This window comes from Tasmannia lanceolata, unplaced genomic scaffold (genome assembly GCF_043159265.1).
Source record: "Tasmannia lanceolata isolate RefF3 unplaced genomic scaffold, GAP_Taslan_0.1 ptg000008l, whole genome shotgun sequence".
NCBI classification, from domain to species: Eukaryota; Viridiplantae; Streptophyta; class Magnoliopsida; order Canellales; family Winteraceae; genus Tasmannia; species Tasmannia lanceolata.
The window spans coordinates 30,292,237-30,320,016 of record NW_027518685.1 but is presented as its reverse complement, the minus strand read 5'-3'; the positions used below and the strand labels follow the sequence as shown (position 1 = coordinate 30,320,016).

General features: G+C 37.8%; 2 protein-coding genes across 5 annotated transcripts in view; both read left to right on the top strand.

The window, feature by feature from the left end:
- LOC143885138 (uncharacterized) overlaps positions 1 to 16,439 on the top strand; it is a 30,709-nt gene extending 14,270 nt beyond the window's left edge. Inside the window, exons 5-9 of one of the 2 annotated variants that reach the window (XR_013253149.1) lie at positions 1,056 to 1,142; positions 4,102 to 4,201; positions 7,168 to 7,381; positions 9,023 to 12,672; positions 16,117 to 16,439. Coding sequence is in view for 1 of the 2 variants with exons in the window: in XM_077389148.1 (XP_077245263.1) it covers positions 1,056 to 1,142; positions 4,102 to 4,201; positions 7,168 to 7,381; positions 9,023 to 11,262 (2,641 nt within the window). In the remaining variant the exon portion in view is untranslated. Of the gene's footprint in view, positions 1 to 1,055; positions 1,143 to 4,101; positions 4,202 to 7,167; positions 7,382 to 9,022; positions 12,847 to 16,116 lie in introns of those variants that run through there. The other variant, XM_077389148.1, reaches the window with a different exon arrangement.
- A 2,625-nt stretch (positions 16,440 to 19,064) lies between these two features.
- LOC143885139 (cysteine synthase-like) lies at positions 19,065 to 27,115 on the top strand. Of its 3 annotated transcripts, XM_077389149.1 has the most exons (11): positions 19,067 to 19,172; positions 19,831 to 19,882; positions 20,005 to 20,114; positions 20,929 to 20,986; positions 21,485 to 21,748; positions 21,828 to 21,965; positions 22,137 to 22,188; positions 23,870 to 23,949; positions 24,741 to 24,800; positions 24,998 to 25,078; positions 26,727 to 27,115. In XM_077389149.1, exons 2-11 carry the CDS (start codon positions 19,835 to 19,837, stop codon positions 26,832 to 26,834), a joined length of 999 nt encoding a protein of 332 aa, XP_077245264.1. In that variant the 5' UTR covers positions 19,067 to 19,172; positions 19,831 to 19,834; the 3' UTR covers positions 26,835 to 27,115. The 3 variants fall into 3 exon arrangements, with proteins under 3 accessions (XP_077245265.1, XP_077245264.1, XP_077245267.1); XM_077389150.1 differs by lacking the exon at positions 20,929 to 20,986 and having other exon boundaries at positions 19,065 to 19,172; positions 21,508 to 21,748; XM_077389152.1 differs by lacking the exon at positions 26,727 to 27,115 and having other exon boundaries at positions 24,728 to 24,800; positions 24,998 to 25,084.
- The last annotated feature ends 665 nt before the right edge of the window (positions 27,116 to 27,780 follow it).

Sequence of the window (27,780 nt, the reverse complement as noted above, 5' to 3'; positions counted from 1 at the left end):
CCCATCTCTTCCACCTCTCTGGCAGCCATGCCATCCTCATCTGCCCTAGAGATTACCTGAATGCACCTGAGCAACTGAGCTTTTCTTTGTACCCCATCTCTTTGCTGCTCTTGGTTCTATTCCTTCATCTTCCATTTTACATATTGTAATATTCCATATCATCGAAGGATCCTTCCTTCCCTAGCCGTAACTACAACAGCTTTTTGGAGTCTGCCTCTGGACGAGGGATGATAATAACCTAAAAGTTGTCCAGTTGATATACCTCAAAGTGTACCTTGGAACCCACTGGTTCTGCCTAACCATGCTTCCATCGTATAGATGTTTCCCAACCACCACGATGCTATTCTTTGTTCGGTTTTCTTCTCACCTTCGAGTCGCCATTCATTCAAAGAAGACTACTTAATGTAAGTAGTCAGTCTTTGTTTTTATCTGGCTACCTTATTCTATTGATTCAAAGAATACTACTTAATGTAAAAATGTCTTCTCTAATGCGACTCAAGGGTCATGTGGATCCTTTGGTTGGCCATGGCCTCCCCTGAAAGACAATCTTTGGTGGGTTCTATTTAGCAAGATTTGTATAACAAAAATCACTATTAAAAACACTTCATTGATTGTAAACTTTTTAAAGATATCTGCCTAACAACACTTACGTGGTTATGCAATGCACCCACTAACACGCATTTGCAACATTGATTTGATTATTTAGTTATTTATCTTCATGGCTGTAATCCTTATGCCAATATTAATTTATTCAGTTCAGTGTCTGACTGTTTATAGTTTACCAACTGCTGAGATTGCATTATGTGAAGGTTAAGATTTTGTGCGAGGTTTACCCTTTGTTCAATTTTTTTGTGCTTTCATATATCTAGTAGTAGCTTGTCACAATTATATTGTATTTGTTAGTGGTTGTTTGGTTCTGGGGATTAAATTAATATTTGTGTTTGTCTAGATTAATAGGCACCATTGATTATTGGTGTTACCAATATTGCTACTATATGAAAATTTAGTTTATATGTTTTTGTGCTCTGTATTTGATTTCTCCTTTTCTTTTGTAGATCAAATTTTAATCGGCTGAATTACAGCGGCTTTTATACTATTATTTTGGAGAGGGGTGATGAAATTATCTCTGCGGCATCTATCAGGTGGACATCTGCATTGATTCTTGGTGGTCCACGTATTTCTATGAACGGGTCATTATTACTAGAACTATCGTTATTGAAAATTGTCTCCCAATTTCATGTAGTTGAAAGCTGAAATACTGGAATTGGAATTTGGGTCGTCTAAAACATAGTCACAAATGTCTCCCACTGTTTCAAAATATTGCGATTTTATCGTGACATTTATAAAGCGAAAAACCCCGAAATAATCGCGAGACTTAAAAAAGCGATAGTTTCATTTTTATCATTTAGCGTAATAAAATCACAATAATTTTTTTTGAAAATGGTAGCCAATTTTATTGAAAATAGTGACCGTGATGGTCAAGATGCAAAGTGACGTAAGGAAAAAGAAAAAGAAACAAGAAAAGTGAAATTAAGGGTGAGGGGAGTCAAAGAGAGCTAATGCTTCCTTAGAAACTCCTTCTCTCGCAAGACGATCGACCACTTGGTTAGCTGATCGACAAACATGAGTGAAGGACCACGAAGACCGAGACATAACATTTCATCAAAAAGATGATCAAATCTCCAAGGCGGATTTTGAGATTTCTTCAACCACCTAATGACATTCAACGAGTCTCCTTCAACTATCACATTTTCCACCTGGTTTGTCACTAGCAATTTCAAGCCTTGTTGAAATCAGCCTCTGTTGCGTCGGCTCTTCCAATGGGGTCCGCAAAAACCCACATGACCCCTCCCTTTCGCCATTTCTAAGGACCACACCAATGCCGGCTGGACCCGGGTTGCCTTGGCTTGAACCATCAAAATTGAGTTTCATGAAATCCTCTGGCGGAGGGATCCATTCTTGACCCACTATCGGCTTAGAGGCCCCCGAACCACAGACCACTCTCCACCCTTCCCATAGATCATAAGCAGAAAAGAACCTAAAAGAAGGGAGGATCTTCACCCAGGATATCGATAGAGCTAAAACTCTAACAAGAATTCTGTGTTCCGGGAGACCCCTTTGAATCTCTTGCGTTTCTTTCCTTCCATAGCACCCAAATAGTGGGTAGGAGAGACGCATTCGATAGCGTTTTACCTTTCTGCTTCCAAGGGGCTGGGGACCAACATTGGAGAAGGTCAACCAAACTTTCCGGGAAGACCCAACTGATGCCGAATCTACCAAGTAATTTACCCCAAACTTCTCTAGCAACTTTGCAATGAATAAGAGGGTGATCCGTTGTTTCACTTGCCTCTATGCATAAGGCGCAAAGATTAATGATAATCATCTTCTTTTTGCTAAGGAAGTCAACCTTTTGGATTCTTCTCCTTAGTGCCGTCCACCCAAAGAAAGCATACTCGAGGGGGTGCCTGGATTGACCATACTCAAGCTACCTTGGAAGATGCAGGGCAAACTACTAGGTTGAAGTAGAAAGATTTGACTGAGAAATTACCAGATGAATCCTAGGTCCATATCCTTTTATCTTTCCCATCCTGCTTAATGTAACCACCTTCTTCTAATAATTTTAACAAACTAGCAATAGTGACCATCTCCCTTTCAATTCTGATAGCCGCACTAGCTGGACAGTTGAAGACGGACAATTGATAGATGGGCATATTGGCGAGAACCGATTTAAGAAGAGTTAGTCTACCTCCTTTCGATACTAGGTTTCTTTTCCATGTGTCCAACCTTCTTTCCACCCTTTCAACAATTTGGTCCCAAGTCCCAACTACCCTTCTTTGCTCTACGAAGAAGGAAAAGAGTCTATCTTACACCCCATAATCCCCACCAAACCTTGAACTCTTTCCTCCTCCAAGTGGATGCTAAAGATTCTCGACTTATTGAAATTGGATCTTTGCCTAGTGATGCTTCATAACCATGGCTTTAAATTTCAGTTTCGGTATACGTTTCGGCTCTCACCGAAACTGAAATTTTGGCCAAAATCCGGTAATTAAAAAAGTAATATTTTATTAATTTCGAAATTTTGGATGAATTACCAAAATTTCGGAATAATAATAATTTTTTAAAAAATTCAATTTTTCGAAATTTGGCCTGAAATTTCTGAAATTGTTGAAATTCGGAAATTTGGATTTCGGCCAAATTTCGGTTTCTTATCCAACCGAAATCCGAAATTTGGTTTAAAACCATGTTCATAACATCTGAGGACACTTCCCAAGATAATATCAAAATATTTTTATGATATCTTTTATTTTTTTAAATATATTTTCCATTTTTTTCTGATATAAAACCGAAAGTAACAACAATTTATAATCTCTCTCCCGAGATATACTCATATACACTTCCCAAGAAATTCTCAAGACAAATATTTGTGACTATGGTCTAAAATAGGATTGTCAATGGACTGGACCCATAGGCTAATTGGATCCAAAGTTTACCTTGGAATTGAATTTGACCTGTTAATTTTCCGGAGAAAGCTTATTGAGTCCAGCCCAACCTTAAAAAATGAACTAATACAAGAATGCGCAGTATTGTAATTTGTTTCTTGTCAATTGTGAAGATATTTGATTGTTAAATGACGAACCAATTGCTTTTAGATAAATAAACCGCAAGTTATTGCAAGGCGTGGATTTCAGACACTGGGAATGTTTTTCTTAATATCAAAATAACAGGAACAGCAAAATCTGGGGACTATTGTTTCTAATTTCAGAAACCTCTTTTAGCATTCACCACATTTTTGAGAAATGTTCTGTTTCAATATACGAAAATTCATCATTGAGGACACACCTTGTTTCATGTGCTTTCTTTGCCTGTAAAACTATGAATACATGCCAAAAATTTTCTACTCACATTTCTCTTTAAGTTAAGTATACGGTTTATATTGTTTTCCTCACAAATCAATGTAACCCAGGTATCTTGTATGACATGTCCCTCGAGTCAATCGTTTTGTGTAGGATCTTGAAAGTATGTTTGCACTATTTTTCTATGATTAACTTTTACTCCACTGAAATTTATAACCTTTAGAAGCCTTACTTTCTGATTAAATAGGATCCATGGAACGAGGCTTGCAGAGATGCCTTTCATTGGAACTCGTGATATCTATAGGCGTCAAGGGATGTGCCGTCGACTTCTGAATGCAATAGAATTGGTATGTGATAACTATTTTCTTTTAATTATTAAATGCTTTGTGTGCATGTGGCCATGCCAACAAGTGTATATTGCTTTGGTCTTTTATTTTAGAGTTTATCCATACTGACTCATGAATGTTTGATATCCCTTATTGAGCTTCCTTATTTCAATTAGCCGTCTAATTTCAGTTTCTCACACTCTTCTGTACCTTCTGTTTTGTTATTTCCAGTCTTGACACATTCTTATCCCGTAGAAATGAAGACTATGAAGTAGTAGTTGATGCTCTTGACTTTTGAAGCTGTCTCTCCCTAATTGAAATCATAATTTATTGCTGTACATATTTGTGTTTTATCTACTAAAGATTTGCACACACGCATATTAGTAAGTTCTGTTCGGTCCCTTACCTGGACTGAGAAAAGGGTTTCTACCACCTAAGGGTCCATCTGATTGTTGAGGAAAGTGAGTTTACATTAAGGCACTACTAGAATTTCCTTGGCAGCAGATTCTGGAGCTCCATGCATCCAAAGCATGGATTTAAATTTCAGTTTCAGTTTTGTTTGTCCCTACCGAAACTTATTTATTTATTTTTTTCAATCCGAAATTTTGGATTTCGGCCAAAATTTAAAACAATGATCCAAAGTGATGCATGATCAGTAGGAACATTTCTTGTCAGTTGTCACCATTATTTGGTGTGGTGAGGTAGAGGCTCTTAGACTGTGAATGAGAAGATTGGTTATGCAAGCTAAAGGTTTTCATCACTTCTTTATGTTTTGCACATTTTGATAGCTCACAATTCCCATAATCATGGTTTTAAATTTCCACCGAAACCGACAGGAAATGACTAAAATGGTTTTGTTTTCATCCCTACTGAAATTCATATTGAAACCGAAACGCATACCAAAACCAAAACGATGAGTGTATTAGTCTTATATTATATCAGTATGTGTTACATAATTATGTTCATATGAATTGCAAGTGAAATGTGGTGTATGCATTATATATAAATATTTTTATAAATTACATGTAAAACGTGGTATGTGCTGAATTATTAAGCATGTGTGATAGCACATGTCACTAAGTGTTTAATGTTGTTAAACCACTATGGATGATTGCCTTGCTTATGGGATGCCTTTCTAAGAGTGTATTTATGCTTATTCTAGCATTTCCTGAAGTTTCATCATAAAATTTTATCATTTGCATATGTTTCTATACGTTTCTGTGATTTTACACGATTTCCACTGAATTTTCCAAACGAAATCAAAATGTTTTTGTTTTTGTGGCGACCGAAACGGAAACCGAAATTTAAGGCCTTGCCCATAAAATGTGCGTGGTTTCTTCATTTAAACATTTATTCCGATGGTATTTAAGGTGTCGTTCGCTGACAAATCAAATGATTGGGCTGAAAAATGTGCAAATTGTAAAGAAGATCATGAGTGACTTGACAATTTAAATATAGTCTCTTTTTTCTTCATATAGTTTCCACTTGATCGAGGAAGAAAAGCTTCATGTATATTTAGCATGTGAGATTTTGGAAAATGGTTAATCCTATTCCTATCTTGGTATCTCCATCGCCCTCTATCTGAGCATCATTGGTTGGTTATCAATGTTTTCTCAGATTTCTGGAGGCACGATGTGGCAGTGGATAGTGAGCTTATCCAAATTATGTTTGTTCTTTTTTTCCCAGTGTGTGTGACACAGGGAGCGTGAGAGAGCGGCAACACAAGATGGAGATCAACACAAGCAGCAACTAAAATAATCTCGTGGGGGTTTGAAAACCCATGCCACAGTTTGGAGAAAAGCTCCAACATAACAGATGACAGGAGTCACCCACGTGAATGAGCCAATGCTCTCTTCACAAGTGATATCCCAAAAATAAACTTTATTCAATCTATCTTTCTTTCCTCATGCCATTACAAAATATAAAGATCTAAAACCTAAGAATAACAACTCTAAATACTTGCCTAACAATTATTCTTCATCTTCTATTTAAAGCAACATAAATAAAAGCAAGAAATATCTCTAAGATAACCCTAAAATAATAATCCCGTATTAGACACTTACCATATCCATAAAACGCCTATAACTTACCCAAATCAAGTCCAAATCGCGTAATCTTGAGCTCTTTAGATAGGTAATCGAAAAACCTTTCTAAAAACACCAAAATCATGCCAAAAGAACAAGATTTGATGTCCTAAAAATATACTACAAATAAAATGACGAAAATAGAAAATAAAAAATAAAAGATTTGATCCACGCCGCACATTCTGCATCAGTGTGTGTGGGTGAATGCTAGACTTTTCTGGATGCATTTGGGCATTCAAATGGAACACCATAAAGAGGGGTTTGATGGATGTGGGGAGTGATCTGTGGTGGTTTCCTCGTCAAAGTAGTCTCTTGAGTTTTTTATGGGATAATGCATTCCAAACTCAAACATCTTTTTCGAGGCTACATTTTTTCATCTGCAAGTGCAACTTTCCATTTTTTTTTCTGATGGTATATTTCATGATGCTGTCAGCTATTATTTAGTCAATTGATAGTTTGATGCTAAGCTTCAATGATCTATTTTGTCTCTACTATTTTGGTCCTTCCCACCTTTCTTATGTATTATATTTTCCTTGGTTCATGCAACATACACCGAGTTTATGAACCAATGAAAAATTCTGAATAAATAAGATATAGGTGGCAAGTATTAAAACAGTAGTCTTGATATTTTTTCCCTTATTGGTTTTCATTATATATTTCATGGAGTTTGTGGACAATGGATGTTGTCTAATCATCACTTATTAATATAACGTGATTCCACTCTGTGAAGAACTTCCTCTTGACCAAATTATTCTTTCTGTTCCTAGTTTAATGAACATTTGAGTCCAATTTTTTGATAAGCCTTTCTAATTGTTTGGGATTCTTATTTATTTTTTCCATTATATTCTTTTTGTAACATTGCTTCTCCTTTTGAGAATAAGCTGTTATGTGCATCCTGTTCAGGTTCTCTGCTCTCTCAATGTTGAGAAACTGATAATACCTGCTATATCTGAACTCATGCATACATGGACTATAGTTTTTGGCTTCAAACCTCTTGAGGAATCACACACAAAAGAAATGAGGTCCATGAATATGTTGGTGTTCCCGGGGACAGATCTGTTACAGAAGCAACTACGGAAGCGTGAATACTCAAAAGGAAATACAACTGCTGATACAGGTAAATATTATTGATTATATGTAGGGTCTGTTCCAGTGTGGGTAAATAGGGGGTAAAACATTTGTTTACCTGCAAAACTTAAGGGTGTTCCAATAATCAAAACGTAAGCAACTTTCCTCGCAAGTTGTTTACGTGTTGCCATCTATTTACGCTAAAAGAGGCGAAATGGCATACAATCAAGCAGGTAGTAATTAGAAACTACGTAATTCGGAGTCACGTTGTGAGTGGAAGTCGAAGAAGTTGTGTGAAATCCCGACCCAAATAAATCTTCTCTATCGGGTAAAAATGATTGAAGAAGTTGCATGAAATCCCGACCCAAACAAATCTTCTCCTCTATCTGGTAAAACTGATTAGAATACTCCAAGTCATGGAAAATGACTGGAATACCCAAATATCGGGTGAAAATGACCAAAATACCCAGTGTCTTGGAAAATGACTAGAATACCGTTCTGACATAAAAATGATCAAAATACCCCCATATAGGGTAAAAATGACTAGACGAGCTCGAGTCATGGAAAATAACCGGAATACCCGTATACCGGGTAAAAATGACCAAAATACTCTTAAGTCATAAAAATGATCAAAATACCCTATATAAGGTAAAAATGACTAGACTACCTGTGAGTCATGGAAAACAATTGAATTACCCCTATATCAGGTAAAAATGACCAGAAAACTCCTAAGTCATAAAAAATGACTCAAATGCCCCCATTGCATAAGAAATGATCAAAATACGCTGTATCGGGTAAAATGACTAGAATCCTCACAGCCATGGAAAATGATTAAAATACCCTTATGACATAAAAATGATCAAAATACCTCATATAGGGTAAAAATGACTAGACTACCCCTGAGTCATGGAAAATAGCCGAAATACCCCTACATCAGTTACAAATTACCAGAATACTTCTAAGCCATAAAAAATGATCAAAATACCCCCCATATAGCTAAAAGATGACTAGCCTACCCCTGGGTCATGGAAAACCACCGAATACCCCTATATCAGTAAAAAAATGACTAGAATATTCCTAAGTCATAAAAAATGACTAAAATGCCACCATGACAAAAAAAATGATCAAAATACGCTGTATCGAGGAAAATGACCGAAATACCCCTATATTGGGTTTAAATGACCAAAATACCCGAGTCATGGAAAACAACTGAAATACCCTTATGACATAAAAATGATCAAAATACCTCCATATAAGGTAAAGTAACTAGAACACCCCTTAGTAATAGAAAATGACTAAAATACCCTTATGACATAAAAAATGATGAAAATATGCTGTATCGGGTAAAAATGACCAGAATACTCATGTATCATGAAAAATGACTGAAATACCCTTATATCGGGTGAAAATGACCAAAATATCCGAAGTAATGGAATAATGATTAAAATACCCTTATGACATTTATCCTCTACAATATGTGGTCCTGGAACATTAGAAATAAAACACCCTCCTTATTTACTTTGTACCATGGAACACCGAAAATTAAATCAAAAGTAAACCAATACAGGGTAAGTAGATTACACTGAAATGGTTTACCCTGAAATGGATTACTCCCTCGTAATTACCCTTTTGTTTCATCAATTTTCATCTTTATCACGTCTAGTTTGACATTTATATGGTGTTTTTACAGTTATGGAGGCAGTTGAAGTTGAAGGCAGCCATCTTGATAGGCCTGAAGTGGCAAACACATCTCTTGCGGCTTCTTCTTTAGGGTCTGATGTTGATGTTTCTGAAGAGGGTACGGTCCATGTTAAAAATGAGATAAATGAGACAAAAGACATTGTTGCTGCTGGCGATCCTTGTCCCCATGCTCATAATGGTTCCACATACAATATTTCTGAGGTACCTAGACCTTTAGATGCATCTCATGGATCCAATTCCCAAACTGCTGCTGAGGGAACTGTATGTCATAACTCCGAGTCACAGTACATGGTCCCAGTTTCTTCAATTACGAGGGCAGTTGAAGTTGAAGTTGAAGGCGGACATCTCGATAGGCCTGAGGTGGCCAACACATCTCCTGTGGCATCTTCTTTAGGGTTTGAAGTTGATGTTTCTGAAGAGAGTACGGTCCATGTTACAAATGAGACAAAAGACATTGTTGCTGCGGGCGACCCTGGTCCCCATGCTCATAATGGTTCAACATACAATATTTCTGAGGTGCCTAAACCTTTAGATGCATCTCATGTATCCAATTTTCAAACTCCCTTTGAGGGAAGCGAAGGTTATAACTCTGACTCACAGTACAAAGTCCCAGTTTCTTCAATTATGAAGGCAATTGAAGTTGAAAGCGGCAATCTTGATAGGCCTGAAATGGCAAACACATCTCTTGTGGCTTCATCTTTAGGGTCTGAAGTTCATGTTTCTGAAGAGGGTATGGTCCATTTGACAAATGAGACAAAAGACATTGTTGCTGCTGGCAACCCTGGTTCCCATGCTCATAATGGTTCAACATACAATATTTCTGAGGTGCCTAAATCTTTAGATGCATCCCATGGATCTATTTTTCAAACTGCTAACTCCGAGTCACAGTACAAGGTCCCGGTTTCTTCAATTATGAAGGCAGTTGAAGTTGAAGGCAGCCATCTTGATAGGCCTGAAGTGGCAAACACATCTCTCTTGGCTTCATCTTTAGAGTCTCAAGTTGATGTTTCTGAAGAGGGTATGGTCCATTTGACAAATGAGACAAATGAGGCAAAAGACATTGTTCCTGCTGGCGACCCTGGTCCCCATGCTCATAATGGTTCCACATACAATATTTCTGAGGTGCCTAGACCTTTAGATGCGTCTCATGGATCTAATTTTCAAACTACAGCTGAGGGAAGTGTATGTTATAACTCCGACTCACAGTACAAAGTCCCAGTTTCTTCAATTACGAAGGCAGTTGAAGTTAGATTTGAAGTTGAAGGCAGACATCTTGATAGGCTCGAAGTGGCAAACACATCTCTCGCAGCTTCATCTTTAGGGTCTGAAGTTCAGGTTTTTGAAGAGGGTATGGTCCATGTTACAAATGAGACAAATGACACAAAAGATGTTGCTGCTGGCGACATTACAAATGAGTCAAAAGACAATGTTTCTGCTTGCAACTCTGGCCCCCATACTCATAATGGTTCCACATACATTATTTCTGAGGTGCCTAGACCTTTAGATGCATCCCATGGATCTAATTTTCAAACTGCCGCTGAGGGAAGTGTAGTTTATAACTCGGAGTCACAGTACAAGGTCCCATCTCCTGCAGTTTCATCTTTAGGGTTTGAAGTTCATGTTTCTGAAGAGGGTATGGCCCATGTTACAAATGAGACAAAAGACATTGTTGCTGCTGGAGACCCTGGTCCCCATGCCCATAATGGTTCTGCATACAATATTTCTGAGTTGCTTAGACCTTTAGATGGATCTGATGGATCCAATTTTCAAACTGCCGCTGAGGGAAGCGTATGTTATAACTCAGACTCACAGTACAAAGTCACAGTTTCGTCAATTATGAAGGTGGTTAAAGTTGAAGGCGGACATCTTGATAGGCCTGAAGTGGCAGACACATCTCCGGCGGCACCTTCTTTAGGGTCTGAAGTTCATGTTTCTGAAGAGGGTATGGTCCATGCTACAAATGAGACAAAAGGCATTGTTGCTTTTGGCGACCCTGGTCCTCATACTCATAATGGTACCACATACAATATTTCTGAGGTGCCTAGACCTTTAGATGGATCTGATGGATCCAATTTTCAAAGTGCCGCTGAGGGAAGCATATGCTATAACTCCAACTCACAGTACAAAGTCACAGTTTCTTCTACGACATCTCTCCATGATATAACTGATGTGGAAAATCAATCTTTTGTATATTCTCCTATCATTCCTAACCTTCAACCTTCTGATTAGGGCAGTGTGCTTGATACTCATGAAGTGGCTGTTGACGGTGGTGATGAACCGAATCTCAATTCTTTTGGAGAGACTTCTATTTGTCATACTTCTGAGATTACCAGTGAATCTCTATGTGCTATTTCTGGTTATAATTTCCAAGCTTCTGACCTGGGTATTGTTCAACATAACTCTGAGTGTCTGGGTGAGTCCCTATAGTCTGCTTCCGACTTTTCTTTCTTAGTTTCTAATGCTACTCCTCATGATAAACCTGGGGCAGTACATAAATCTCTTGCGGCTTCTCCTGAGGCTGGTCTTTCTGCCTTTGGTGAGGGTTCAGTGACTCAGTTTCATGTGATATAAGCTGACGGTGTTTCTGTCAAACCTAATGTTTATGCTTTTAGCGATGGGCCTGTTTACCACACATTTAAGATTCTCATTCAATCCCCGTATACTTCTGAGTATCATGGTTCAAAGGTTATCACTCAATCTCTTGGCGCTGCGATAATTTTCAGGCTTCTATCGAGGGTATTGTATGGCGTGCTTCTGAGTTGGTTCCCAATTCCATATAATGTGGTTCTTGTACATGAATTCTTTCGTCTGGCACAGATCCTCTTAATTAGCAGGCTGTAGCAGAGAAAATGCTTGTGTATTCTGCTTTTGCACCTAATGTTTGTTCTTCTGGTGAGGATACAGTGCATCAATGATCAAACTCATGAAGTCAGCAATGGAGTTGTTTCCGTCAAACATAATGCCCGTGCTTGGGGTGAGAATCATGTGCGCTATACATAAGTGGTCAGTGAATCTCATAAGGGTGCCTCTATAATACCTACTTGTTTAGATTCTGGTGTCGGTCAGCATTCTGAGTTGGGGCCCATGTCCTATGACTCATCTTCTGGGCCTTCTGAACCAAACTGTCATACGTCTGATGAGGGTGGAGCCCTGCTCGATACACATGGGCTAAGAGACACTGCTTACAAGTCTAATGTTCAAGTTACTGACTTGAGTAGTGTGCTGTATAATTTGGGGCCTCCATGCCACTCCCCAAGGTCTACTTCTAATGTTGTGTAATGCACATCATATTTCTCAGGTAGTAATCAGACCCGAACAGGCCACTTGTCTTGATCCAAGCCAAGCTTCCACTGAACATTTTTGGAAGAAAATGATTCAGAAGCTCTACTATCTATTCCTGTGGGAAAGCTCGAACATTTTGTTGGTAGAATCGCTCCTGCGTCATGGATTTTTTCAGTTGGGAACTCAATATGGCAGATGACGACCGGTGACAGACTTCATGGCCTTAATAATCAAATATTTTGGTGATAAAAAAATTCTGTCGGTTCAATCTGATGTATTATCTGTTACTAGAGAGCTTGCGCTGATGGATACATGCAATGTAATTACTGTGACCTACCATTGAGCCAAAATACCCATGTAAGAATGCTGCCTTGTTGTCTTATAGATTGTTGTACCTATCTGTTTGTCTCCCCATGTAGATTTTGAGATGTGTACAGGCTCTGAATTTAATGAGAGAATGCATTGACTTGGTTTTCAGATAGTTGTAAGATATCATGCCATCTTATTTAATAGAGATTGTCTTTTAACCTATTTTTTTGGAGCCTAATTAGATGTTCTTATTGGGTGGGCTGCTTAAGGTGTAACATGACTACTCTATCCTTGTTATGACCTGTATCTGCAGTGAGTTTAACGTCTTTAAAGAAAATTTGGGGACATTTTAAGTCACTACACCCCATGAGAATAAGCTCCCATGTAAGGTTTTTACACAGACTTACATATTGTGCAAGTATATGTGCCTGGATGTTGTATATTCTTTCTTTGTTATTAAATTTATTACCTTAAATTTTTTTATTTTATTTTTGAATGGTAACAATTATTACCTTTCATTATCTTTCACATAGTGCATAGAGGTCATATTGTTTTATATAAGGTTTCTTGATATACGAATAGGATCCCGCTTGAACATCTGATTGTCGGATAAAACCTATGATTTAGCTGACCCTTTGAATTTTCAGCATACATGCATGTCAATACATGTCAACAATGTTACACCGATATGCGTGTCGAAACGTGTCGACTCTCCTTTTGACACTTGTAAATGTACTTCTAGAATTATCATACTTAATGCGGGTGCATTGAGACATTGTTGTACTGTGTCAAGTGAAATACTATTTATTATCTAATATTGTGTTTACCTCCTCTTTTATCTTTAGCTCTTATTTTATTATCAACTCTTCTTTTAGCTTTTTTTTAAACTAATATTTGTTGTTACCTCCTTGCCTAAACCTAAAATACTAAACAAACACTCTTCTTTCTAATATCATAGTCATTGTATCTATTGGTTTCTCTTTTTTTTTTTTGAAAGATGACAATTATATTGATATTAGAAAGGCATTGGGGACTAGGAGTCCCGTCCTGCATTACAAAACATCAATACGACTGGTCCGGGCATACCCAGAACCAGGTCGGTAATCTTAGGAGACGTCACACCCAAAAAATTAAGGTTTCCTTTACTATACCGTTCAGTCTTTACCTATATCTCATCAGATCCTTTAAGATCCAAGTTCTACTTCATAAGTTAGCACCGATATTAACAAGACGCTAAAGGAATATAGGACTAGAAGCTGTCCCACCAGCAGCTCGACGTAGGCAGAAACAGAAACCTTACCTAGAGCATTTTTCCAATTCCTCCATAATGGAATTTAGTTCATCCAGGACCAAGTCCTCCTCCAAAGCTTTTTCTGCTTCATTTGGATTCGTATTTCCTGAATTCTCTGTTCTTAAGGTCCAATCCTCCAGCCTTCGAAGCCCAACCTCTTTTTTTGCTTCCCATTCCAGCCTCCTTTCCTTTCTTTCATCCATCATGAATTTAGCAAAGAGATGGTGTTTATGCAAAGGCTTATGGGTTTCTTTCACATCATATAGACCCGTTAAGTTAAAGAAAACCTCCCTCCTCCTCATGGCCTCTCTCTTGAAAATAGTCCATTCTTTTTTCAAAAATTGGCCGACTTCCTCTCTGGCCGTAGGAGATGATTTGGAGGCATTTTCTTCATTATAGCTCAATCCCTTGATTCGAAGGAGAAGTTCCTCCCGAGACAGAGTATCAGAGAACCACTTCCTTTCCCTAGTTGATCCTACGGAAGAGGAGGGGGTGAAGGGGGAAGGCTGATTCTGATCCATTCTCCGAATGATCTGAACAAAACTTCCAAGGTTAAAGACACATAGATAACCATCAAAGGATTTTAGAGCCCAGGCATGAGAGCCAAAACCCACCCCCATAACACACGTGGAACGAAGGCGCCAACCTAGAGATACACTCAGTTATGGCGCCATAAACTTCCTGACCAAAAGATCCTGCCTGTTCGAATGCCAATGGTAATAAGACAAAAACTCCTGAGTTCACGTAAGTGTCGATCGAAAATACTTAGCATGTACCCTGACATATTGCAAACCGTCCCTTCCATATCCCGAGGTACCATAAATGAGCTAATAAAATGAATGATGGCTACAGCCCCTCTCAAGGTAGAGTCTGACCTCCATCTTGACCTTTCCAATTACCAAAAAACTTTTACACAACCACAGTAATCATTCGAAACACCCCAACCCAAAAGCTTTTTCACCTTTCAAAAAAATAGAATTATAATTCCAGTACAAGATATTTCCAAATTTTCTGCCTCTGTTCTGCACAGGGCTCGAATCACACGCTATCTAGCTCGACCAGAACAGAAGCTAGAGAAAGTTCTAGTTGTTCACCCAGATATAGTACAGGCCCCTAGGTGTTAAATCTCGATACCGTGGTAGGTCAAAAACACCTTTTTGATATTCAAGGTTTTTCCTTGGCAGCCCCAATCGATCAGTAAAAGATGAAAAGGTAGGCCCAATTTTGGAAGGAGCACCCTGGTCCTTTCCTGCCCAAACTCTAGATGGTTTGAATTTTGAAAACAGGGGGACCTGCTCCGACGATTCGATGGTTTTTTTGTTCTGAATTTTCCGGATAGTTTCAGGGCGATCCGCCGCCTGGACCATCGACTGCCCGTCCGGGATCTCTTGATGCATATTAGATGATGAATGCACTGTTATTTGATTATCTTATGTTTCTTTGAGACTTTTAATTGTTTAATCTTAGGATTTATTAGTTTGTTAATTGAATACCATATTTATTTTTAGGGGTTGCCGTGTCGGACACATTGTATCCGTGTCGACACTCGACACATGAATCCATGCCAGTGTCCACAGATCATAGCATAAAACTCATGTAGACGAGTGTGAGATTACATGGTACTCAATATAGTCACATGCTCCGGGTGTGTTTCTATGTAAACTGCAAACTCTGAAATTACACAATTTTTTTTTTTGAATGATCTAAAAGTACCCTTAATTGTACCCTTGGAAACCTCCTCAATTGAATAACTGCAATATGTTTTACTGTCTTTTGGCTCTCTCTCTCTCTCTCAGTTTCTTTTCATGATTTTGGCTTCTCTCTCTTTTCATGTTTTATTGTCTTTTGTTCTCAGTTTCTTTCCTGTCAGGAATGAACCCCTGACAGGAACATCATTTTCAGTTCACTATCAGAGTTTTTTTTTAAAATCTCCTTAGAACCACCTAAGTGTTATTTAATTATTGTAACAGCCCATCAAATCTTATGAGTATTTCGCTACATTGCCTTTTAACTTGTATTGATGTTGTATTTCTGCATTAAACTATGCTAGGACAGCATACGTGGTTCTAAGGAGATTAATCTCCTTAGAACCACGTAAGTGTTATTAAATTATTGTAACAGCTGATCAAATCTTATGAGTATTTCGCTACATTGCCTTTTAACTTGTATTGATGTTGTATTTCTGCATAAAACTATGCTAGGACCCCGATCATTTTCATTTACTGCGCGAAAACCAGTGGAGTTGGTAATTCTCGAAGCCGATTCCAAAGGCGTGAGTTTTGCTTAAATGCAGAGCAAACGTGTAAACCCGGCATGCCAGTGGAAGATGCATCCTTCTTGTGTAATCGATCCCTTTAAATGTAATTTTAATTTTTTTTCTCAATTTTTTAAATGCAGAAAATGAATTTTGTTGTGTAGGCACGTAGAAGACGTGCGAGCATGTATATATGTAGTTTTTGAAATCTGACCTGAGCATATAAACTTTGACCTGATCATATAAACATTGCATTCTTTCTTCTCTTGATGGTATCTTTCTTCTCATGATAGTTTTTCCTTTATCATATTTTGATGTCTATTGTAGAATTGTTTTATGGGTTTCTCAAAACCAGTGTATCAAAACCAGTGTATCGTTCTTTTGAGTATATAAAATTTTCGGGTCGGCCCTGGGCCTGCGTGCACAATTGCATCTGTGCAACTCAGGTTTTGATGAAGGCAATGTAAATGTACACAGGTGCAGTCCCTTACCTCTGCGCTGTGTTACTTGGTCTATACAACCTGTGAGGGTTTCGGAGGGCCGGAGAGCCTGGTTTCGAATTACTCTTCTGCTGTCATTTTTGCCAGGAAGCCGAGAAAGAGAACTGTGTGCTTAAAATAAATGAGACACTACAAAAGTTCTTAGTGAAGTGGACCCAATTTTTTTGAATGATAGCAAATTTTATTGAAAGCAAACATAAACTACGTAGTGAGGAAATCAAATTTCTCCAAGCTAGCCTGGTCCACCCTCAATCAGGCCAAGTGATCCTTCTCACTATTGGCTCATCTCCTGACATGATGAAAGCAAACTTGGAAGCCCTCTTCAAGAAATAGGATCTTCTCTGCCATATAATAAATTTTAAGTTTCCCAAACCCCCAGCCTGTCTGTATGCAGACGCCCATGGTGAGAAGATGGACGCCAAGTTAGTGGGCAACAGGTTGGTCAATGGACTTGGCCCACCCTAAGCATGACCTGCTCATGTTTGGTTGCACAAACTCTCGGCAGCCATCGGCATTTTAGAGGAATTTTAGATGTTGTTCCTTGTTACCCAATATCTTGATTTTGAGAGGCAATGCACCATATTTATTGGACATATTCCTCTAATGAATTCCTTGGGAACCTCTCTATAGTAAATGGAATATACAGAATTGTGATCAATCAAATATTGCATAGTCCCGGTTGAGCCAAAAGATTCCTATTTAAGATAAGCTCATGAGGAAGTGGTATCTCTTTAGGATCCACTTCAGCATCTAGAAATTGGTTGGTTGCCAATATTGCATTGAACTCCTAGGAAATTCCTTGGCATGTTTCATAGGTACTTATTGCATGTTGGCTGAGGTGGCATTCATATCCCTTACTATAACTTGCAAATGACATGCTACGCAAAAGGTGGAATTTTGGTTGAAAATCTTGGAAATGATGTTTATTTTTCTTTCTTCGTTTCTTCCTTCATTCTTTATATTGGCAATGACATCCCTACTTAGTCCCCTACTCTTCGAGTCTATGTTGCACAACCAAGCACTACTTAGTGTTTGGTTGCCAACCTTGTAGAGTAATGGGAGGGGGTGTCATTACCAATATATATATATATATATGAGAAAACGGTTCCTACACATATGTGTAGATAAGTTATCTACACACTAGCTTAAAATACAGTGGGGGCCACATTGTTTGGGTGATCCAAGCCATTCATTTTTAAGGCCCTCACATAAATATGGTGTCCACAAAAAAACAGATCCATAGGATCATCCTAACCATTCGAACTGTGGAGGCAAAAAATGGACTAATTTGTGAAGGTTTAAAGACATCCATTTTACCTCCACAAATCGTAGGGTTGGGATGATCCTATGGATTTGATTTTTTGTAGACAGCCTATCTATGTGAGGGCCTTTAAAATGGATGGCTTGGATCACCCAAACAATGTGGGCCCCCACTGTATTTTAAGCTAGTGTGTAGAGAACTCTCTACACATATGTGTAGGAACCGTTTCCTCTCTCTCTCTCTCTCTATATATATATATATATATATACATATAGAGAGAGAGAGAGAGAGAGAGAGAGAGAGAGAGAGAGAGAGAGAGAGAGAGCAAAATTCTACTCGCCAAATTCCCCTTTTTTTTTCCGAGAAATTTAGCATGGGAGGCATTAGCAGAGAACAACAAGCAATAATTATCTTTGGATCTTGTCTAACGGTCTCTTGGGATTGTGATGATAAATTTGGGGAATTGATATTTTGCCAAGAGAGAGAGCAAAATTCTACTAGCCAAATTCCCCTTTTTTTTCAAGAAATTTAGCATGGGAGGCATTAGTAGAGAACAAAAAGCAATAATTATCTTCGGAACTTGTCTAATGGTTTCTTGGGATTGTGATGATAAATTTGGGGGAATGATATTTTGCCCCCTCTAAGAATCAAATCCGCGCCCACATCACCCCCACCCCCCCGCCCCCTCTAAGAATCAAATCCGCGCCCACATCACCCCACCCCCCCCCCCCCCCCCCTAAGAATCAAATCCGTGCCCACATCACCCCCCCCCCCCCCCCCCCCCCCCCCCCCCCCCACACACACACACACACACACACACAAAAACGTTATTCGTTAAGTTTTAAAGGAAAGAAAAACATTAAAGGGGGTGAATTTATCCTCCAGTGAACCATCCTCAAACATGTGGAGCTTGTTGAAGCCTCATGGGTAATTATTGTATGTTTGCTTAAGTGAGATTCTTGTCCCCTCTTATAACATCCAAATCTAAAATCCACAAGATAGGTGGAATTTAGTTTGAAATTTCTTTGTAACAATGAATATTGGTAACAACACTCCTTACTTACTCCTCTCTAACCCTTCTTAGTTAACTTACCGTTGACTAGTTATTCGATGGTAAAAATAACTTTCCTCTGTTTTTTATCAATGAAATGACATCTGCAACCCCTTGTTTTCATTGGTAGCTCTTTTGCAAGAGATTAAAAACAGTTCTTTCAGTAGGATTCAGAGTTCTTTCCGACTTGGGTGATTCTCATTCCAATTCTGCTTCCTTTTGATTCATCATTATACGGTTTTCAAGAAGATTGGCCTTGTTTTTCCAGGAAAAAAAAAAAACACAAACTTTGGTTTTCATAGAAAAAAGATTGGGATTTTTTGGGTTTTGAAAAATCTTGTTTGAAACTCCACTGCATTTAAGAGTTTGATATTTCTTGAAATATTTTATTTTAAAGAACTTTGATGTATGTCTCTTCTACTTTTAATTTCAGATTGCAAATATTTAACAGTATTTTTTTTTAATTTTTATTAATTATCAACTTTCCATTTTGTTTAGCTCCTTTTATATTTCACTTGTCTACAGATTTTTCTTTTTTAAAGAAAAAATTGTGCTTCTATCGGATACAAGGATTGTGAAATCCTGGATTTTACAAGCTAAAACCTGGACTTTATAATCTGAAACATGAATTTTATAAGCAAAAACCTGGATTGTACATTTTCATGATTGTAAAATTCATGTTTTAGAGATTATGTAATCTAAGTGCTAGCTTATACAATTCAGGTTTTAGCTTGTAAAATCCTGGATTATAAATTTTTTGGAAAATCTAGGGTCTTAGGAAGTTTGATATTTTTTCTTCATTTATAAGGGTTTTCTTGACTCTGATAAATGTTTCTATCTCCTCTGTAGTAATATGAAAATGGGGGATGAAGGCTCTGGAATTGCAAAGGATGTCACACAAGTAAGGGGCTTTTTTTTCTTTTCTTTTTCTCTTAAAGAGAGCAGTACCTTAACATAAGTTTTTTTTTTCTCATACCAGATTGCCTTTAATTTTTATATGGTTTCTGGATTTTGCTTTTACAGTTGATAGGCAATACCCCATTGGTATACCTTCACAGTGTTGTCCATGGATGTGTAGCCCGTATTGCGGCGAAGCTGGAGATGATGGAGCCGTGCTCTAGCGTCAAGGACAGGTATATTTGGAGTTCAGCTTCTGGGTTTTGCATTTTTTTTAGATAATTCACGTTTCTCATCATCAATGTTTCAACCTTGATTATCATTTTCGGTATGGAATGATGGAAATATCATTGTCTTTGACATGATCCTCATTTTGGTATGGGAGGATGGGAAGTTCAATTGAATTGAATTGAATTGAATTGAATTGAATTGAGATGTACATCTAATTTTCTTGATGTAGATGTCTATACTACTAGCCATGTTACATGGATTCTTCTGATCGGGCAACGTACCCATATCGGATTTCAATACTTCGGGATTCTCTGTGACACTTCTAGATATCTTTTATCTGTTTTTTTTTTTTTTTTTCAAATACTACTACAACAAATTTACAATAACCACATGTTTTGAGTTTTATCCATCTTTAATAGTAAGTTGTTTATATGGAAATAAATCATTATATGTACTTATCCGATTTAATTTTTCAATATATTACTTGTTTAACCATATTATTATGTCAAGAAATTAAGATTTGAGAATTGCTTTAAATATTTTAATGAAATCGCAAATCTTTCTTTTCGAGGTTTGTCGAATCCTACACTCGAAACCCGTGTCGGATTCCGACACCATATTATTATGTCAAGAAATTAAGATTTGAGAATTGCTTTAAATATTTTAATGAAACCGCGAATCTTTCTTTTCGAGGTTTGTCAAATCCTACACTCGAAACCCGTGTCGGATTCCGACACTCGTACTCGTATTGAGCAACATAGATTACTAGGGTGTGATCATTAGGTATTTTCTCTGATGTCATCGCAATTTTATTGATAGGATTGGGTATAGTATGATCACTGATGCAGAGGAGAAAGGCCTTATCACACCTGGGAAGGTTAGTTGATTCCGTGACACCATCATACTTTGACATGGGAGATGCTTCCTTACAAACCCCACATTCTTCCTTAAAATATAAAATTACATGCATCTCCCAAATCTCTCCAATATATCTGAAGCAGTTTCTATTTCCATGCTACTTTGCCTGAGCGGTTTTATAGAAAGCCATCTGTACTACTTTGAATGCAAAGTTTAGACAAACCCAACAGTTAATGAAAATGGTACATCATTTTTTTCCGCTTATTCTCTCTTGCCTTTCTTCTTTTGAGAATTCTCTATTTGAGTCTCCTTTATGTACAGATGAAACATATTTGGAACATTTTTCAATATTAAAGTTTCACATCGCACTAGGTCTTACTAGTTTGATATGTTTCATTGGCCTCCAATAATGCCGATTGATTTAAATAATGAATATAGTAATTAGCTAGAATCGTGGAAGCTTTTTTTTTAACTGACAATTTGAATTGACTTTTGTGTGTTTTACTGATTGCTTAAGAGTGTCCTGATCGAGTCGACCAGTGGTAATACTGGCATAGGGTTGGCCTTCATGGCAGCAGTTAAAGGTTACAGGCTCATCACCACCATGCCGGCATCTATGAGTCTTGAGAGGAGGATCATTCTTCGAGCTTTTGGAGCAGAATTGGTCCTCACTGACCCAGCTAAAGGCGCGAAAGGTTCTATTCAGAAGGCCGAGGAGTTGTTGGAAAAGACACCCAATGCTCATATTCTCCAACAGTTTGAAAATCCTGCCAACCCCAGGGTATACTTTGAATTAATATTTTTACAGACACCGCTGGCTGGTTTGAAAGATGATTATCACTTTGACGTTGTCTGTGTAGGTTCACTATGAGACCACTGGACCTGAGATTTGGAAAGGCTCAGGTGGGAAGGTTGATGCCTTTGTTTCTGCGATTGGAACAGGGGGTACAATAACTGGTGTAGGGAAATTCCTGAAAGAGAAAAATCCTGAGATAAAGGTTACTTTTAATTTTCCCTTGATCGAATGATTCATGTTATTTCTTCAATGCATCTTTAGATTAACAATTAATAAATTCTCTCTAGATAAGTTGGTTTCTTTTTTATTTTATGATATGCATTACACCATTCTTATTTCTTGTGTTATGATTATCTGTTTTCATTTTCCTTAGCTGTATGGAGTGGAACCGGTTGAAAGTGCTGTTTTATCTGGGGGAAAGCCTGGTGAGTTATTAAGGCTGCTTTGCATTTTTTGGTATTAATTTCGGCTCCTCTTGATTTTGTTGCATTTTGTTTTAGCAAGTGTATGATACGAATATGGGTTTTATCAAGTAAATAAGTATGTATGAAATGCTTTGGTTACTCCACATGCGGACTTGTTTATGTAACGATCATGGTTTTAAATTTCGGCCGAAATCCGAAATTTCGGTTGACACCAAAACTTAAACGTAACGAAATCAAAACTTCTGAAATGTACAAAATTTCGGCTAAAATTTCGATCTAAAATTTCGATAAAATAATATTTTTTGTTGTTTTACAGAATTTCGGCCGAAATTTCGATTTAGGCAAGGTCCGAAATTTAGTCCGAAACCGAAATTTAAAACCTTGGTTACGATCACTCATCTTGTAGTCAAAGTCTCAAGATGAGGTATCAGCAATGTTACAGAAGAACAGAAGGCAGGCAAAAGATGAAAGACTCATCCCATATTTCTCTATCTCAAAATCGTTTGATGCTACCATGTTTGAGCTACAGATTCATAAACAGATCAATTTTCCTTCTTATTTTATTCTACTCTTCATTTTGTGCCGCTTTATTTTTTTTCTGGTTGGGGAAGGGTTTGGGAAGTGCTTCATTTACTGAAATGTGCATGTAAATATGTAATCTCTTCAAATTTGAGGATGTAATTATGATACGGTAGTTTCTGATTTCAACGTTTGTCAAAATGTAATTGCTTCATTGGTTCTTACTCCCAATATCTTGACATTGTATATATGTCACATTGTTTGGTTTCCATCTCCTAAAGGGAGTCTCCTTTCAGCTTACCTTAACAGTTAATATATGCAAATATGATTTGCATGTTTTGCTTCCGAAAAGTTCATAGCAGCTGAGACAGGTTGGATGTGGCTTCTTTTAGCTATACTATTGTTGCTTCTTGTATTTTCTCTTGCAAAAGCTGCTTGCATAACAAATAAATTGGCCATTTCTTCTGCTAACTAGTGCAATCCAGATCTTTCTATTCTTTTCTTTCTTCTTTTCCTTATTTGTTTCCTTTTTTGTACTGTCAGTCGTTGTATTTTTCTCTTGCCAAAGATACCTGGACACAAAATATTTAGCTCGAAAGCCAGATCTTCTGGCTAGTAGATGCGAGACACTTTTCAAGATGGACTAAAACTTCTGCTCTGTTATTTGGGTCCTAGTCCCGAATATATGACCACTTTTTTGGTCTTCAACTTTCAAACCAGTCTATTGTTGACCATTTAAAAAAAAAGTGTTTTATTGTTCGAGAATTGCTTATACTCTTTATTATACTTTTGAATTTATTCAATCATTAGAGCAATACTTTTTTCAGGCTGCTTTACTTTTTGGATTAGCCACTAAGATGACTACAGCATGATGGATGTCTTATGAGTGCTACATTTTGTTCTACTTTGCCCTTCTATCACAAGGCAGTCATATTTACTTAGATAATATAATAACTCTTGTGTTTAAACTTTTAAGTGACAAAGTCGTACTGTTCAAGCTCTAACTATTTCTTTGCATATAAATCTTCTCTTCTATATATTCACCATTTGAAGATTGTATTCTACATTTATCTTCATGTACATCCTTTCAAATTAACTGTTAATCTTTGCACATTAATGATTTCATGGCTTGACAAAGTGCCTACTTTTTTACATGTCTCAGGTCCTCATAAGATCCAGGGTATTGGTGTTGGTTTTATACCTGGTGTTTTGGAAGTCAATCTTATTGACGAAGTTATCCAAGTAAGTCTTGAAGACTAGCCATTCTCTTTAGTAAAAATATGAACTCATACTCTTTCTGCAACAGTGCAATATATTGGCAGTACTTTTCTTTAGCTAAGTTAGTCCATTTGGACCAGAGCTTTGGACGAACAAGCATGCATGGTTTGGCCTAGCTTATCTAGAATTTATAAAAAGATCATAAGATGTAAGCATGGAAAGAGGAAAACTGATGGAAACATAAAAACAAAATACTACAGCAGCCAGACAAAAGCTTTCTTTCTTTCCTTTCCCCCCCCCCCCCCCCCCCCCCCCCCCCCCCTTTTTTTGAATGGCGTCATAGGAATTTAATCAGACATAAGCTTTCTTGAAATGGGCAAAAGCATAGAACAGCCAAATGGGTAGAGAATATACTTTCGGTTGTCAGAGAAACTTTTCTATTCAGGATGGGCACTTTCCTGAAACCCAGTATGGTATTGAATGCTTTGCCCCATGCTTTGTGTGACTTGTGTCTTGGGGGTTGGGGCTAATTCTCACTTTATTTGCTTTCGGGACCAGGGTTGGCCCTTGTGATGGGTCATGGCTAGCTAGCCATTGCTTTACAACAGTGTTCTGAATATGTAGCATAACAAACTAATATATTTTGTATGTTTATGACTTGTAGAGAAACTGTATAGAAATAATGATACCTTGCTGGCTATCCAGTGTCTGTTGTCTTTATTTTCTGAGCTGATAAGGTGCCAGATACAGACACAGACATCTTTGAACAGTGAACAGACTTTCTAATTAATTCTTTTGTTAGTGGAATTTCACAGGTATCAAGTGATGAAGCTATTGAAACCGCAAAGCTTCTCGCACTGAAAGAAGGGCTGCTGGTGAGTTGTCAGAAGAGGTTTCCATTCTTTGGTGTCTTCTGAGCTCAAAAGACACCAAAGAATGTTTTCGCTCTACTGTATGGATTTCTGTGCTTACATATTATTGTTTCATGTTTGTTCTTTTACATATTTTCTCTTGTTACATTCTTTTATTGTTTGTTCTTTTCCCTTTCTAATGATGTGAAAACTTGCTACAGGTCGGGATATCCTCTGGAGCAGCTGCAGCGGCGGCAATTAAGATTGCAAAGAGGCCAGAAAATGCTGGGAAACTCATTGTTGTAAGTTCATTCTTCGTTTTGATATAACGCGCTGTTCTACACCAACTGTTCTGTCATTCAGAAACGTCCACTTTGAACTTCAGAAGGCAGTTATAACTTGAATGGAATTTGTTTAGCTTGAACACTTTTTTTTTTTTAAAGATTACAGATTTATTGCCAAGAACAGTATGTACAACATGACCTCATCATAACCTCGAATGGGACAAGGAGTCCAAAGAAGGATTGCAGCAGATACCCGATCATTAGTCCCACCCAAACCTATCTAAGAATTCAACTTCATTTCTTCTATTAAACTGGATTTTATGATTTTTTTTAAAAAATTTTTTTGAAGAGGTAGAACTTTCTGAAATGTTCAGCCCTCTTCACTCCTTTTTAGCTGTTTTTTTCTGCTTGTTCATTAGTTTGTCTACTCCTTTAGCTTGAACACATTGGCAATTTTATTTCTTGTTTCCATCTTCAAAATACTATCTTTTATCAAGGAACTGCCAGTATGGCTTGACTTTTCAGACTAAAAATGTTCACAGAAGCTTATCCATGCCAATATGTTGTCTTTTATGTTTTGTTGGTTCTTAGCTTGTCACTCTTTTGGATGTGGAATGAGTGTGCAGTCTTGATTGTAATCTGTAACGATTATAAAATCTCAGTTTCAACTATCTTGGCTCGTTGATTTATTCAACAACCACCATCAATTTCTGCTACTGAACTGGTATTTCCATTGGGAAGAAATGGTTACCTTTAGTACCAATTCAATAAGCTTCAATCTAAGCATTTTAGGAATTGGCTTCAGAGTCCACACTACGAAAAAATTGAGTTTACACCTCTGTTGTTGTATTGTGTCTCATAGGTCGATCAAAGTTCCATATCAAACTTGGTTTCTGGCATCAAGAGTGGAAAATGAATGCCTGTGCCAAACTGGTTTTGTGCTCTCTGTTGAACAGAAAAATATCATATGATAGTCATAAATATGTATTAATGTAATTTCGGATTGAAGATAGAAAGCTATTATCTATACAGTAATATATGCATAAATAAACCGGGCGTTTCATTTTTTTTCTTTCATTATCCTTCCTTGTATGGGCTTCGTCAACTAGCTTGCTGATGTTACTCTCTTTCATGAATAAGAACTTAAATATAGTGTTACATTTTTTAAATTGTCACTTCCTTGGATAAGCACCTCATTATTGCTTTACATTTTTTAAATGTTACTTTTCATGAATAAGCAATAGGATCCATAGTTTCAAAACTCCCCACATCATCATTGACTTACCCAAGTCAGCTCCATTTCCCTTGGCCGTGTTCTTGTCCAAGTCCATGTTTTTCCACACAAAGTCAATCAAAACTCTGTCAGCTACCTATAAAAAAAAGAGAAGAAGCTCTTTCGGCTCTCCCGCATAATGACCATGTCCACAGAGTATTCAGCCGTATCAACTGAGTACTCAATCGCGCTGTGCTGAGTCGACTAAGATTTGCTTTGGCTGCATTTGACCCATGTCCACATTTTATAACACTGAAGTGACCCATGTCACAGCTTATACATTTTCTCTTCTATAGTCGCAACAAAAAACTGCTATCAATCATATATCTGCTATTTTCTGCCCCTTTTCCAGTCGTGCTATTTTACTGATGATCGATCTTCCTCTCTATGCAGGTGGTTTTCCCCAGTTTCGGAGAGCGTTATCTTTCCTCAGTTCTATTCGAGTCTGTGAAGCTTGAAGCAGAGAACATGGTTTTCGACAATAGTTCTTCGAAACTGTAAAGCACAGTTTTGATATTTTCGCAGTTCTATTCCAGTCTGTGAAGCACGAAGGTGGAGAACATGGTTTCGAACCCAGAGAGGTGATCTTGGTATGGATCTTTTGAATAATTCCTGAAGCATTCTCAAATCTCTAGGTCTGTGTTACAACTGCAGTGTGATGGTGAAGGATTTGAAAAAAACAGAAAATTTGAGTTGTAAATTTTACTTAAATCCCAGTTGAATTCTGATTGCTAGAATGAAAGAGAGTCCATGAGATTAATATATATTTTTTCTTTGGAAAAGGTAACTAATTTTATTGGGGAAATATCATTCCCCATTCTATTAATACTGAAGAACACAAGTGCTACGGATGAGACGTCTCCAAAGCACTGCGTGATACGGAGAGCATCTGATACTCAGAATAATGATTACAATGAATGGTCTCCCACCAGAGCCGCGCTCCCAATAATGGTATCGATGCAGTCCGCGCCAGCTTTAGCCCTAGCCAAAGCATCGGCAATGGAGCTAGCAGACCTCTGTCGGTGAAGGAGTTGAGGCCGGATGGATCGCACCAAATCCCTGATTTCATCGATCTTGCAAGCCAGTCACCACGGCCAACAACGCTGATTCACGGCCCATGCAATTACATTGGTAGAATGACCTTCCACAATCAATGGCCCCAAATTGTGGTTTTCATACCATTTTAATCCACACAGTAAGGCTGCCTTTGCTTTGTTCGCATCACAAATCCCAGCCCATACCGAATATGACATAATAATCTTACAGTTGTGATCATGTATCACACCACCGAAATCGGCCCGGCCCGGCCTGGATTTCCAAAAGATCCGCCGTCAAAATTTAGCTTGTGCCATCCTTCCGGTGGAGGTTCCCATTGCGGATTTATACAGCGGTGGACCATGTTATAATCAACAGCTTGACGCCAAGTGCCTTGTAGTGTAGCACCCTT

Bases quoted from the DNA above. Each gene is read 5' to 3' on its own strand.
- LOC143885139 (XM_077389149.1), top strand. From the start codon at position 19,835: ATGAAAATGGGGGATGAAGGCTCTGGAATTGCAAAGGATGTCACACAA. The intron at 24,801-24,997 runs GTGAGTTGTCAG...AACTTGCTACAG, and splicing joins CACTGAAAGAAGGGCTGCTG to GTCGGGATATCCTCTGGAGC. The intron at 25,079-26,726 runs GTAAGTTCATTC...CTCTCTATGCAG, and splicing joins ATGCTGGGAAACTCATTGTT to GTGGTTTTCCCCAGTTTCGG.